Source organism: Neovison vison, chromosome 2 (assembly GCF_020171115.1).
Source record: "Neovison vison isolate M4711 chromosome 2, ASM_NN_V1, whole genome shotgun sequence".
NCBI classification, from domain to species: Eukaryota; Metazoa; Chordata; class Mammalia; order Carnivora; family Mustelidae; genus Neogale; species Neogale vison.
The window spans coordinates 226,013,208-226,028,347 of record NC_058092.1 but is presented as its reverse complement, the minus strand read 5'-3'; the positions used below and the strand labels follow the sequence as shown (position 1 = coordinate 226,028,347).

At 49.5% G+C, this 15,140-nt stretch overlaps 1 protein-coding gene across 2 annotated transcripts in view; it reads left to right on the top strand.

Moving 5' to 3' along the window:
* GFRA1 (GDNF family receptor alpha 1) overlaps window positions 1-15,140 on the top strand; it is a 216,362-nt gene that overhangs the window by 183,331 nt on the left and 17,891 nt on the right. For both annotated transcript variants that reach the window (XM_044240597.1, XM_044240596.1), the window contains one exon: window positions 129-310. In XM_044240597.1, the coding sequence (XP_044096532.1) occupies window positions 129-310 (182 nt within the window). The remainder of the gene's footprint in view (window positions 1-128; window positions 311-15,140) is intronic.

Sequence of the window (15,140 nt, the reverse complement as noted above, 5' to 3'; positions counted from 1 at the left end):
ATGGGTTTTGTTCAGGGAAGTCCAATACTGTAATCAGAATTTCTAGTGTGCCTCTCTGGCTTCATGTATCCTGTCTGTTACATTTGCTGCTTGACTTTGAAATTGGATTTCCTCCTGTTTTACTGCAGAAAATGCAATTCAAGCCTTTGGCAATGGTTCTGATGTGACCGTGTGGCAGCCAGCCCTCCCAGTTCAGACCACCACTGCCACCACCACCACAGCCTTCCGGGCCAAGAACAAGCCCCTAGGGCCAGCAGGGTCTGAGAATGAAATCCCTACTCACGTTTTACCACCTTGTGCAAATTTGCAGGTAAGCGCGGGGACCGAACTTCCCATTTGGAGCTCACTTGCGGGGTCAGGGGAAAGCAGGGACCAGTTTCCTGCAATGCATTTAAAGATGGATGGCTAACGAGGGGGTGCTGCTTGGGTTTGAATCTTACAAGTGCATTTAACCACGATAAATGAAGATTGCGAAGCGCCACAGAGCGGGAGAAGGACAAACTCTGGGACTGACTCGCATTTGCTGGGAGTGTGACTTTGGTCAGTGGGCCCGGAGGTGGCCTTGGTGTCTTCACCTGTAGAAGGAGGGGGCTGGGGAGATGAATCTTCAGGCCTTCTATTTGTGGAGAGGCAGAGTCAAACTGGGATCAATTTCTTTATTATGCTTATTCTGTGTTCCCCCCAAAGCAGCAGCCTGTTGAAAGAGAAAGTACTCTTGGGTTGGTCACCACCAGTATCATTTAAACTTAACGCAGAGAGTGTAACTCTGTCTTAAGGTGAACCAGGGACACTGTCACTAGTGAGGTGTTAATTCCAAGAGTTCCTATGGGTTCGTTCTTCCAGAAGCAGAAGAAAACGTTTCTTTCTGAAGTCAAAGTTGCTGGGTAGAGCCACCTTGCAAAGCCTCTCATGGGACTGGAGGCCAGTGAGAGTGGCCAGGAGACTTCCTTGGGGTTAATCCAGAGCTCTCGAGGGCAGAACCACAATGGCATGTGAACAGTGGTTTCCTGCCTTTAGTCAAAGCAGAGTGTTTATTCTGCCTTTTTTATTGATTTTTTTCATAATAACAACTATTCAGCTACTTACTTAGCAAGACATTACGTGTTTATATATTTGCAAAGTCTTCTCACGCACTTTAGGTCCCCGGCTGTTACCCTCCTGACGGCTGTGGGAGAGTAATAGTGTTACGGTCGGCCTCGTGCTTGCTCTGGAGGGCACCAGGGCTTGGTGAAGTAACACTTTCGCGGGAGCCCGCAGAGCCTGTGAGTCACAGAACCGGTGCTGGGAATCCGGGAGACTCCCGCTGCTTTCATGGTTCTTCCTGGATTTGGGGGGAAGGAGTGACCGCGTGGTGATCTCGGCTTCCTGCCGTGCTAGGGGAGGGCACAGGCGCCGAGCACTGGCTGTCATTTCATACTGGTCACTGGAGTATATTCTCTCTTCTCTCCCCACTCTGCTGCCACCAAGGACCAGGCTCACCAGAATATTCACCAGAAAACTTTTTGGCCAATACCTTCTTAATTCACAATCCCCTTCATTCCCTACAGACCCTACACACTGGGGCAGTTCTTCTGCTTCTGATTGGCTTGAGGTCTCTCTCCCCCAATGTCTCCCTTCTTCTTCTTGGATGTCCTACGTGCCGCTCAGCTGACGACTGATCTCTGTCCCGTCCCCCCATGTCCCAAACCCTCAGACACACTCACACACACTCACACGCACAGCACTAAGGGGAAGGTGGGGACGGGAGCCACACAGCCCAAGGTGAACCAGATATTCTTCATGCTTCTGAAGCATTTCCTGAGCATGTCCAATATCCAAAGCTCTGCGCAGAAACTGCTAGAAGCAGGACGCTTGGGCAATAGTACAGCCTCTAACTGCTCCCTCTTGCAGCAGAGCCTTCAGGCTTGGGAGGGGAGGTGACTTGCACAAACCGCCCTCCCCCCAACTGCCATCCTCCACCCCCAGCCAGGGAGACGAGAGTCTGGAGCCAGACATCGCACCACAGACACAGGATCTGTTCTTTGTCTCTGACTGGTCCCCGGCGTCCTGCTTCCTCCAAGGCCAGCCTGCTGCTCTTACTGGGTCCACTTCGGTTCTAGCATCAGTAAGACAAGTGGCCAGATGAGAGATAGGACCCTGGTGTTCTTTGGTGATAAGACTGGGCCAGAGATGGCTCCCGACTGGTAGAAGAGGCAAGCTCTGGCCATGGCAAAAACCAGGTTCCTTTCTGCAGGTGTCTGCGTGCACGGAGCAGGGCTGTGGGGGCAGTGTTTAGCCTCTGTATCGAGCTCCTTCGGTGTTTTGGAAACTTCATGGGGATGGGCACTCAGAAACAACAATTCTCTCCTCAGTGAACTTATAAATAATGGGCAGGATGCAGCTTGTCAACATTTTTGGGACGTCAGACCAAACTAATAGATGACGCTTTAGAAGACTAGCCGTCATTGGAGATTCTATGAAATTAGTCTTCTCCGTGAGAGAGGACTCTGTCAGCCATAAGGAGACATTCTCCCCACCTCCCTGTGCCTTTGCTACTCCCCACCCCCTGAAAAAAGTGCCTGGCTTCTGCTTCCTGTGGTGCCCGCATGTCTTGGCCCCACAGTATTGTGCCTCGAACACAGCTCTGCCCAGCCACCCCTCCCTGTCAGGAGGACTCGGTGCTGCCGCAAGGTTGCCCTGGCAACATCAGGGGACACATGAGCTCTGTTCCCGAGAAACAACGCCTTGCCTTCCCCTGTATTAGTGATAGGACATCTGCCTCATGAGTAGAGGGGCAAAGTAAAATTAAAGCATGATGTTTACATTGAGGCTGCTAGTTAACTTCTCAGCAGAGGGGGAAATGACAGTGGGGGTTGACCAAGGAATAAGGTTGCAGCCATACTTGTCTTCCCTGGGAGACACACACACACACACACACACACACATACACACTCACACACATACAATCCACATAAGTTGGAGATAAATGGCATTTCATTTCTGGGGAGCCCTTCAGGGTTCTACCAGACCTCGCCTTTCCTCTTAAGGGGACGGCCTGCTTGAGCCCATTTTTGCACACGTGGAGCAGGGAGTGAGAGCTTGGGCTCTGCAGCCAAGCCTGTGTTCAGACCCAGGCTCTTTTCCTCACCAGCGCCCTGGCTTCTCTGAGCCTCAGCTTTCACGAAACTCAAGGATGGTCAAGCTGCCAGAATGGGGGGGATTAAAGGGGGGTAATACCTCAGGGCCTGGGGCAGAAGGAATACTCCAGAATGGTACTTTAAAAATGTCCCATGTGATGTCTGATTCCCAATCAGTTGGCCACTGGGTCTCTTGACAGCAGACGGGTGTTGGTGTTGTGCCGGATTTACCGACCTCCTTCCCTACTACACATAAGGCAACAGAGTCAGGGAAGGGCTGGCGACTTAACCAGAATCACACAGTAATTCTCTGGAGGGCCTGGGATTTCTGCCTAACGGCCGGTATACTTCCACCTTTTTCCATGACCTTGGACAACCAACCTGGGCTCTTTCTTTGAATTAGAAATGGACAGAAAGGAGGAAGTAAAAAAACGGAAAGTTATACAGTATTTGTCTTCTGCATTTGGCTTATTTCACTTAGCATAATGCCTCCAGGTTCCTGATCTCACTTCCATGTAGTATCTGATAAGGTCAAATTTTTTTTTTTTTAAAGATTCTATCTATTTATTTGACAGAGAGAGATCACAAGCAGGTAGGGCGGGGAGGGGAGCAGGCTCCCCACCGAGCAGAGAACCCAGTGCGGGGCTTGATCCCAGAACCCTGGGATCATGACCTGAGCTGGAGGTAGAGGCTTAACCTACTGAGCCACCCAGGTGCCCCAAGGTCAGATTTTTAAAGTGAGGAGAATGGTGGTTACCAGAAGCTGGGCAGGAAGGTGCCGCTCAGAGGGAACAGGTTTCAATCACGTGGATGAATGGGATCTAGAGCTCTAGTATACAACGTGGTGACTACAGCTAGTAATAGTGTATCGGCTACTTGGATCCTCCCAAGAGAGTACATCTTAATTGCTCCCACCCTCCCCCAAAATGGTAGCTACCTAAGTGATATGTTAATTAGCTTTACTGTGATAAACTTTTCCTCAGATACACGTGTATCAAAACATCAGGTTGTAGTCCTTAAATCCATACAATTTTTATTTCTCAGTGTTACCTCAGCAAAGCTTGTGATGGGGGGAGAGGATAGAAGTGGCGGCAGGGAAAAGCTCCTTGTGAGGGACCATGTGCCCTAGTGCTTCCTGAAGGCAGCCATTCAAGTCATAGGGGAAGCACAAAGCTCATGCTTTAGGTTGGGGTTATTCATGCAATTCCAGGAGACAGGGAATAGGAAAAGACTGAAAGTTTGCCAGTACAATTTTCACAGCTTGGCGATGTCTTTTGAATGACCTATACTAACAACGGTAGAAAGAATCATTGGAGGCCAGAGGATGGGGGGTGAGTGAGTGATAAGAGATGGACCTTCACCCCGAGAACATGGTCCCTGGCACTGATTTAGGACTCTTGCTTTGGAGGAGGGCTCCCAGGAGATTCATTTTCCCTATTTGTCCTTCTTCTGCCTGCCTGGCTGTCTCCAGATAAATTACCATTTGCCAGGGGGTCCTGGAAATATCTTACAATGGCGTTTGTCCCAGCTGCGTGTGTCATTACTCAGAACAGAACTGACTTAAACTAGCTTGGGATCCATAGGTAGCAGATTTGGAGAAAGTCAACTATCTTTGGCAGCTCTAAAGTTCACTTCCCTCGAGAGGCACCCTCCTGTAATATTTTAAAATATACAATAATATGAGAAAACTCTTGGGGACTTGAATTCCTATCTTAACATTTGAGATAGATTTCCCCTTTGGAAGGGAAGAGATAAGAATAAACATTTTCAAAAGTCGGCTTCGAAGTGTAATAATCAACAGAACCAAATGCATTTCTTGTGGGGAAATGGGTGGCCTTGGGTGTGGGGCGTATAGGACTCTTCTGTAGTTCCTGTGAAAGCCTTGCCTTTAAAAAAGGAAAGTTGATTGATTAGTATAAAATGTCATGGAAATGTCCAAGTGCTCACCCCCTGAGGTGATAAAATACCAGGTTTTGGGTAACCCGCCAAGCTCCCATGTCAGGATTAATTGGCAGTCATATTAGTAACAAGCATGACGCAGGCTGTGCTATTGTTGGAATATCCTTTTGAATTGTACAAAGTGGTCACATGAAAAACAAAGGAAGATTAAAAATTCTACCAATTATTTCATCTTCTGTGCACTTGAGTGATCTGCTAGCTGGAAAAAGCTCAGGATATTTAAACCAAATGGACTGTACTCATCGCTTATTTAAAGTAAATATCTTTGGGAGATGTAAATAGGTGTTGGACAAATCCCTACTTTGCCTCATTGTACACCACTTAATTCTGGAAGCTTAAAGTAAAGACCCTTTAGAGTGACTTTTGTAGGTCTTGGATTCCGTGGTCAAACAGGGGGCTAGAGCCTGAGGAAGACAGATCAGGGACCGTCACCGAGGATGCTGGGGAAAAGGTTGCTGCCTCTGCCCCTTTCTGCTTTCCACCCTGTAGAGCTGTGATTGAGAAGAGAAAGTCTGGTAGCCTGGGGAACACACAGTCCGATCCAGGGCTGGCGGGTGGGTAGGGGAAAGCTGTGAGCAGCTGGCGAGCTCTAGTGCACGGTGAGAGCCACGACCAAAGTCCGTTTTTCTTAGGAGCCAAAGAAAACTTCTCTGTGGAGAGACATGGAGGGCCGGAGCTTGTAGACCGATCTCAAGTAGGGCTCCTCCTCTCTCCCTAGTGGGACTTTTAAGGCAGCACTCTAGAAAAAAACCACCAATGTGGTTTTCTCAGACACAGAAGATATGGGAGCATCTCCAGGGGAGTCTTTGTGAGAAGGCTAGCTGCTGAAATCAACAGTGCCGAGGGCTGCTGTTCTCTCCCCCCCATCCCCAATCACCCATCATCTGCTTTGATGGTCAGACTACTCTGGCCCTAAGGGTCCCACAACAGGGACACTAGTGATCCTCCCTGGCCGTGGGGGCAAAGACTTTGAGGTGAACATTTTTCTTGGAGCGGAGAACCTGCAGCACCCACTGGATTTTAACTCCTGGCCTCCTGGACTGGAACCAGTTCTTCTCTTCGCAGAGCATAGTCTGAAGCTTATAGAAATGGGCTGGGAGCTTATGGGATGCAGGATGGTGACCCACTGGTAAGAGGAGCAGAGGGCAGGCAAGATTTGCCCAGCCATTTAACTCCTACATATTAGAATAATATTCAAATATTTAATTAGAATATTAAATATTAGAATATTGAAACTTATCTAGACCTGAAACAAGACTTTCCATCCCGGAAGAACAGCATAACCCTCCACCACCTTAGGACCTCCTCGCCTAAACAAAGTCTCTTTGTACTTGATAGGGCCAGACCAGACCAGACCAGAAATGATTTCAAAACTCTTCCCAGGGCCAGACCCCAAAAGTTCTAGATGCAGCGGCAGGAAGGCAGTCATCCAAACCTCCTCAATACCCAGGACTCCTCTGGCTGTGACCAAGTGAAAATTTTAAGTGTCGAGTTTTAAAAGGAAAGCTGCCAATGGGTGTTCCGTAAATCATTTGTGCCAGCAGACTGACCCCATTATGTCAGCTAATCCTGGAAATACAGGAGGTAAATTTAAATCTTCGAGCATGAAGCACTTAATCAATATTCTAAATGTTTTTCTTGCAATTTATGCTAGCAGAGCAATGGGGTGCTTTGGCGTCCTGTTAATCTTCCACTGGAGAAGAGGCACTTGAGAGCCAGGCCAGGGTGGTGGGATCTTGCCCGGGATGATTGGTGGGAGGGCGGGAAGCTGCGGGGGAGGGGGCGAGGTGCTTGCTTCCACACTAGGCCGCTGGCATGGAGACGCTCACCCCCGGACTCAGTCCTCCTACGCCAGCAGGCAGAGCCTCCCTGGGGCACCTCTTTGGTGCTTTCCTTTAACCTGTGGTTGACAGCCCAGGAGGGGCTTTGCTGGGAAGAGCATGAGCTTTGGGGGTCAGATGGACCAGAGTGAGAACCCTGCTTCTGTTCCTGTTGTTCTGTGATCTAGGGCACGTTTCCTACCTTCTCCGAATGTCTGCTCTACACTGTCACCTGCTTCCCAGATCGGCTGTGAGGGTTCAGACCTGGTTTCCCTTATGCAAAGGGCCCAGCATGACTGTCCAACCCTCTCCACGTGGTTAAGTGGTTACTCCTCTTAGTGTGATTCATGAGCTGTGTGAGTGCTTTCTCTCTGGACCCTGGGACCCTAAAGGAAGGGCTCTTCCCAGGGGCTGGGAGTCCATGGAGGAAAAAAGATGGAGCTGCTTTCTTAGTTTTTAAGAACCGTGGGAACGGGGTGATACCCAGCTGATTCTAAGAATTGGTCATTGTCAAAAGTCCTAAGGAAGGAGGAAAGTACAAGTGTACTTTGGAGGAAGGGAAACCAAAAGGCAGCGAGAAAGGACAAGGTGTTGAGGGCTTATAACAGTTCCAAACTCCATATCCCCGTGCACAGAAGGGTCTCCTAGGAGTGTCACCCTAAGAACCAGCTCCTTGATGGTATGACTGGGGCCGTGACAGTAGTCAGATCTTGGTCCGACCTTGGTCCCAGAGTGGGACTGTCTGCTAGGGGCTGTTGCCACATCTCTTTAACCAGCGCTGACCTTGAGAAGATGGGACAGGGCTGTAAACAGGAAACAGTCTTAGTTGCAGAAAAGATAGTGTCTGAGAACCAGCTTTGCATCCCACCCTCTGACCCCAGGACTTTGATTCCTTCCCATGTCTGCATTCTGCCGGTATTACTATTTGCTTCATATTTATCTTTAAACTCAATTACTAGGGATGCCTGGGTGGCTCCCAATTAAGCGGCTGCCTTCAGCTCAGGTCATGATCCTAAGGTCTTGGGATTGAGTCCCGCGTTCGGCTCCTTACTCAGTGGGGAGCCTGCCTCTCCCTCTGCCTGGTGCTCCCCGGACTTGTGCTCTCTCTCTCTCTCTCTCTGATTAAAAAAAAAAAAAGCTCAATTGCTAGATATACTTATTTATATGAACACTATAATTTTTAGACTCATCCAAAGCTGTTAAACCACATGTGACATATACGTGAGTCAGTGTGCTAGTTCTCTATACATAATCCATATATAAATATTAAAATTAAAAATGTTAATAATGTTCCTTACATAGTGTCACAGACAACAGTGGTCCCCAAAGCCGCCTCTGAGAAGCATTATAAACCATCGAATATGACAGAACCCGGAACTATTTGCTCTGATAGCGCACATCAGCACTAGTTCTTACGATTGGATGTTAATAAAGCAAATGTGTATATGCTCTTCTCCCGAGTCGATACTGTTCTAAGCACATTATGTGTATATAGAGTCACTCCCTTAATCCCCACAGTAACCTGATGAGGTCAGTACTGTTATTATTCCCATTTTTTCAGACAATAGGCCTGAGACACAGAGAGGCTGGATCGGGAGAGGAGGGCGACAAAAGGAGCATCTTCCCTTCTATGCGTTTTAAAGGACTACCCTGTATTACCTAAATCAGAGCACTTTACCTTTCGGTTTCTAGGTAACATTATTCACTCAGTAGAGATGAAAGTCAGTCTCTTCGTTCTTGAGCAACATCTGGCAGAGGGAGGAGCCAGACTGGTTCATAAACCGGCATAAAGAAAGGAAACAACATCTATTCTGACAATAACCCGTGTCCCTGGAACTCAGGTCTGACGCCAGCTCTCGGAGACAGCACAGACGCCAGAGGTTAAGGGCACTGGTCCCCAAAAGACGGCCCTGACTTCAGGTGCCAGCCGCACTTCAGGGATTCCCCAGGCCACCAACCAGCTACAAATTCAGGGCTTCCCAAGTCCCTTCACATTCAATCCGCTAGAATGACTCAGAAGTCAGGAAAGTACTATGTTTAGGATTACGGTTTTATTATAAAGGAAACAGATCAGGACTAGCCAAATGGAGAGATACAGAGGCTGAGATCTGAGACAGTCTCCGGGAGAGAGCTTTTGTTCCCTCTCCCTGTGGGGTTGGGACACTGCCCCCGCCCAGGGCATTGATGCATTCATCCACCAGGGAGTGCCACTGAGCTGCAGTGACCAGCGTTTTAATTGGGGTTTCATTACACAGGCGTGATTGATTGAGCCATTGGGCCTGTGATTGAATGCAGTCTTCTACCCTTCTCTGCTGCCTGGAGGTCAGGCAGTTGGGGGGACCTCGCATGATTCAAAGCTCCAGCCCCTTGGCCAGTAGTTGGTCTCTCTGGTGACCAAGCCCCGATCTCATTACCATAAACGCAGGTAGGATGGGAAGGGCTCATAAATACCAAAGGTACTCCTATTGCTGAAGAACTTCCAAGTGTGTAAAGGTTTTCTCCCAGAAACCAGGAACAAAAGTTAGCCAAATTCTAATTTTAATTCTAGGACCAAACAGTGAAACTTCTCATAAGAAAGCTGGAGTTGAACTTCTAGTGTGGGCTCATTTCCCCACTTGCCCCACTTGGGCAAACTACTTAGCTTTGACTTCCTCATCCCTGAAGTGGGGATGGCCGCCCAGGAGGGGTGGAGCTTCCTGGGCTGTTACAAGGATTCAGTGGGATCCTGTGTGTAAAGTGTGGCGCCCAGCTCAGAGGAGATACCGTGTCTTTATTATTTGTAAGTTTTGTGATGCTTTTGGCCCTTGGATAGCACTGGTCCTTTTTGACCCATCTCCGGTCATAGAGAAACGCCCTGAGGGGGCCGGGCTGCGTTGTGCATTGCCTGATGGGTCCCGTTTTCTAGTGGCTTTGCACGTGTAGCACAGGCTTGTTGAGGTCAAGGAAACGTGAGGTCTTGTCAGGGTGGTGGTTTGGAAATGTAATTTGGAGTCAGATGCTTCTCTGTTCTTTCCAGGAGGTGGACTGTGTGCCTCTGCGCCGATCTTAGAAACTTCAGTAAGGATTGTTGGGTGATCTCTTGGTCAGGAACTGGACAGTTCCCCCAGATCAGACTTCCTCAACCTTGGCCCTCTTGACATTTTGGTCTGGAAATTCTTTGTTTGGGGCTGCCCTGTGCACTGTAGGATATTGAGCAACACGCCCAGCATCCATCTTCTAAATACCAGTAGCACTTTTCCCCTATGGTGACAACCACACACGTCCCCAGACAGACCCAGATACCCCCGGAGGGCAAAATCATCCCTGACAGTGGACCACCATTTGGGAAATGAGGGCTGCCTCAAAGACCCCCTTTTCCTTTCTATAACAGGGGAAATTAAGTTGTTGGAGAGTGTTTTCAGGTTCCCTGCATGGTAAGGGGCGTTTGGAGATGGGAGAGTGAGCAGCCTCACTGGACCAAGTCTTCCCTGGGTAGCGCAGGCAAGAACAATGGAAAGGGGCAGCAGTGGCCACCGAATGCCCATGTTGGGATATTTAAGTTAATTTTTCCAAGGCGACACCGTTCTTGGAGTGGGGCCTGTGGATGCTATCACAGGCGGTACTGACTGAGGCTCTCCGCCGGCTTCTCGTCATCCGAGGACCTGCTGGTCTCCCCAGCCCGCAGGGCCCCGCACACCCTCAACCTTCTGACGAATGTGTTCTCACCACTCAGCACCCTGGACGAGCCACCCAGAGGGGACATTTCAAAGGAGACTTTCGCCAGCTGACCAGAGTGGGTGGAAATGTGTATCCCCCACCCCCTTCAGGTTTCGCATGTGGACCCGGGACATGGGGGCATTCGGGGGGGCGGCGAGGGGAGTCGAGCAGGATTGTGCGGCCCGTGCCAGACCAGTCACTGCCGGCCCGTGCCAGACCAGTCCCCGCCGAGCTATAGCTCGTGTGCGGAATCTAAATGACTCTGGCCACACAGATGCCATTTCCTGAGCCTTTTGTTTGAGAAAACGACCTTGGTGCTGCCTGTGATGTGTGGTATTTGGTTTATGGTTTATGGTCTTTGTCAGGTCTTCATCATTTCTGGCTATTACAGTGTATTTTCTAGCCCCCACCGGCGTGTCGGTCCCATTAAAAAAAAAAAAAAAAAAGTCCAAATGTTGGCTAGAGCTACAGTTCCTTTGCATAATGCTCAGAGCGAGTTGATTTCCCCCACTCCGGGAGAGATGAGCTGCAAGGGGTCTTCCCTTAGCAGAAGCGCTAAGCCTCAGGGGCCCCCCACCCAGGCTGCTTCTGGGCTCCCCTGGAAGCCTCACGGCAGAGCTCTGAACTGGGCTGCTAAGTGGCCTAGAGGCCCTGCGTGATGGGCCCGACTATTCCCAGCGCAGAGAGGCCGCCAGCGGCCTCCTGGGACTTCATCTGCGCAGCGCCAGGTGCCAGCCGACGAGCTCAGAGGGGAGCTGCCTCCCAGAATCCACCCACGTTAGCCCTGGGAAGAAAGAGGCTGTTGTAAAAACAGTTTTTGAAATACCTGCTTGTAGAGCGTTTTCAAAGCCTTTCATCCAGGAGAGTGCTTGAATTCAGAGCTCAAAAAATGGGGATGACCCCATGAAGGCTGCCACGCAGCCGGCCGACATGCGCCTTCCGGAGTGCATTCGAACCCCATTAGGCATGGAAGCTTGGAACGTGTAACTGGGACCAAAAGACAGACGTCTCCTCTTGGGGGTCAGGCTCCGCGGTGGGTGGGTGGGGGCACACACGGCCCATCCGCCCACAGCAGCGTCGGCCCCCCCAGCAGTGTGCTCAGCCCCCACAACGAAGCACCCATGCTGGGGGCTTCAACCACAGACATTTATTCCTCACGGCTCTGGGGGCCAGAAATCGGAGAGGAAGGTCTGGGAGTCTGGTTCCTCCTGAGGCCCCTCTCTGTGGCTTGCACATGGCCACCCTCTCACTGAGCCTTCACGTGGCCTTTCCTTGTGCCTGTGCGTCCCCAGCGTCCCTCTGTATGTCCAAATCTCCCCTTCTTATAAGGACACCAGTCAGACTGGTCTGGGACCCATCCTAACAGTCTCATTTTCCCTGAATCGCCTCCCTAAAGGCCTGTCTTCAAATCAAGTCCCATCCGGAAGACCTGGGGAACAGGGCTTTCGTATATGAGTTGGGGGGGAGGAACCCCATTCCGTCCATAACATATGTGGGAGGGGCAGGTCCTGCATAACTAAATATTTGACAGTTTAAAAATCTCATTTATGGGGTGAATTTAACAATTACTGTTGCCACAAGCCTCCCTGCAATGCAGTGCACAGGGTTCTGCTGTCTCTTGTGTAGCCTTTGAACATGAGAGACTCCCTCTTGGCTGGTCCTCTGGTGGAAGGGACATGGGGAAAGACCCTCCCTGGGGCAGAAGGGCCAACCCGCCCAGCCTGCCAGCGTCCCCTCTCGTAACTGCTGTCACCGACGAGCTTCTGCAAACTTAATTCAAGGAACGATTTTCTGTGATTGGCATGTTTGCATTGTAGCAAACTTTGGTTGAACATATTGTTAGAATACACAGTACTGTAATTTAAGATTATTTTATCAGCAGTAAAGGGTTTTATAATTCATTTAAAAAGTTGTAATGGGCTTGAGCATCTTCAGTATAGTTTAATAATATAGCGTTTTATAGCCGGCTATAAACTTTCAGATTACGGTTTTAGCAATTGTGCAATTCTATTTTATAGTTTAATAATTGTTCAAATGAAGGAGAGTATAAGGTTCCTAAAAACCAATTTAATGACTTAGAAAAATAGCCTTTATCAAAATCTAACGTATACCTTTAATGAACCCAGATGTCACCTTTTCGACGAAGGTAGATCATCGCATCTATTTTTCTCAACCACAAAGCCCTCCAAATTAAGCACACACAGCGCTGTATCTGAGTTATGTTTTTTCTCCTTCTTTAAAAAAAATCTTTTTTCCCTAATCTCCTACAGCCAGAATAAGTCTATTTGCCAAGCGCAAGGTGGACCCCAGCGAGGCCCGAAGGGCTTTAGCAGGAACAGGGAGTAAATTGGTTCTCTCTTGAGAAGGTTCTTTGTTTTACAAAAGACCCCTGATCACACTGCTTCAACCCCGGCTCCTGACTCAAATAAAGCCCCGTATTAATAATGCCTCCGGATAGCCCAGACCTCACCATTCTGTGAGTGTGTGGGAAAATGGGAAGCCCTACATTATCCCGTAATTGTGTACTGTTGTTAAGAGTAATGAAAGTGTTAGCATATAGCATTGGGGGAAAGGCACTATCTCACGTTGTCATTGGAATTCTAGTTCGTGCTGTTGAATTTCTGGGATTTTCCAGGGTTATGTTGTCAGACAACTGAAACCATTAAAAGAGGAGGCTCCAGACCAGGTACACAGATAGTCACCACGGAGCACACCCTGGGACCACGGTCCCAGGACCCTTGGGTGCAGTGATCCTTGGGTGGACCAGCTGTGGGTCAGGGCCCCGTGGCAGAGAAATGGCACAGGACGGAAGGAAGAGCCCATGTGGCTAGAGTCCTTCCTGGCGGGGGTGCGGTGCAAAGACTTGGGGCTCACAGCGCATTTCCGCTCTGTTAGCAACAGTGGCTGTGACGTAATGGTGGAGAGGCTGACTCTGAACCGCCCCCTGGGCAGGGAGTGGGAGGGATGCTCCTGCAGTGGTAAACTCTCTCTTGCATCACCCTGAAATGATAGAGGCTCCTTTTCCCTGCTTCCCACTCAGTTCCCCCTTCTTGGTCAGCTCCAGAGATCCTCTGGCTGAAATGTGGTGCTGCTTGGCAACAACGGACGGCTGTCTGTCCCAAGGGTGTCTGGGTAGTCCTTGCCAGGTCACAGTCACATCAGCAACGCTGCCCACAGGTGGCAGGCGTTCTTGCTGTCCTAGGTGTCACCTGCCGTCTGTGCCCCTTCTGTGCCCCAGCACGTGGCCTCCCCGACGTTATAACAAGGGGGAGGGGCAGCACTTACTGATTCTGAAGTCCGCGGAGCACGCAGGCAACACCATCTCTCAGGTTTATACCCAAACCAAGCTGGCTTTGCGATAATATAACCCAAACATGGAGTGTGCTGATGCCCGATGAGGGACCGTGCGCACAGTAGGCTTACAGCAGCGTGCTTAGTGCTTTTGTTTTTAAGAAAAAGAGGGTGGGCTTAAGAATAGAAAATCCTGAAGGATCAAGCTTCTTGCTACGACAGAATCAAACCTTCCTGTGGACTTCAAGTAAGTAAGTAACTTACTCCCAGTAAGTAACTTCGTCTCCTTAACCCTTGGATTCATCCCCTGTGATATGGGAACAATGAGCACTACTGACTAGGAGGATGGTAATCATTAAATGAATTAAAATTCTCCAGCGTAGTTACTGAGCCTCCAGTTCAGCCGAGCAACTGCTTTTATCATGATTTTATCTTCCTGGTGGGTCTGTGCTCAAGCACGAGACAGAAGCAGCTTGTACTAAGGGGGCATTTGGTGACCTTTATCCCCAAATTCCTGGGGAACATGAACTTGGGCGTCATACAGGGTGTGTGTCCTGCAGAAGGGAGCCAGCCTCAGACTGAAGCTGTTTGTTATGATTACTTACTTACCATGTCTTCCCCCAAACATCTTTTCTTTACCACTTTTGTCAAAAAATTAAAAAAAAAAATGGGAATAATAAGTTTAGGATGGGGATGGGAAGAACGGTGCTCAGTGCATTCTAGGAAGAGCCATTAGGCCATCCGCACCTGTGGTTTAGAGGGCAGTGAGGCTGGCCCATCAGAGGGACAGTAATTCAGCAGTTGGACAATTGCTTAACCCAATTGCTGGGTAATAAACATACTTAATAAAAAGGGCTAGGACATCTGCACCATCTTGGCCATAAATACGCTCTCTCGTTCTGCGTAACCTATGAGAATACCTCTCAGCACACTTAGGTCACATACCATAAATAAATCCAATTTCTTGTATCCCCTACCGACCTTTTATCCTCAGGACTTCTAACCAGCTCTGCCTCCCTGAATAACAGCCCCTGCCTTGTGTTTGAGCCGTGGAGCTCGTGCATGGGAGGAAAATGGCCCTGTTCTCTGGTGAGGTTCAACCAAAGGCTCCCCTCCACTGGACCCCTCCTGTTTGAAGCCCTAGAGGAGTCAGGCCATGGACAGGGCTGTCTGGAAGGGAAGCTGAGGATGGTGGGCATTGAGTGGACATCGCAAGAGTTTTGCCCAGAGTGGCCATTGTTGTCTACTTCCTAGGCAG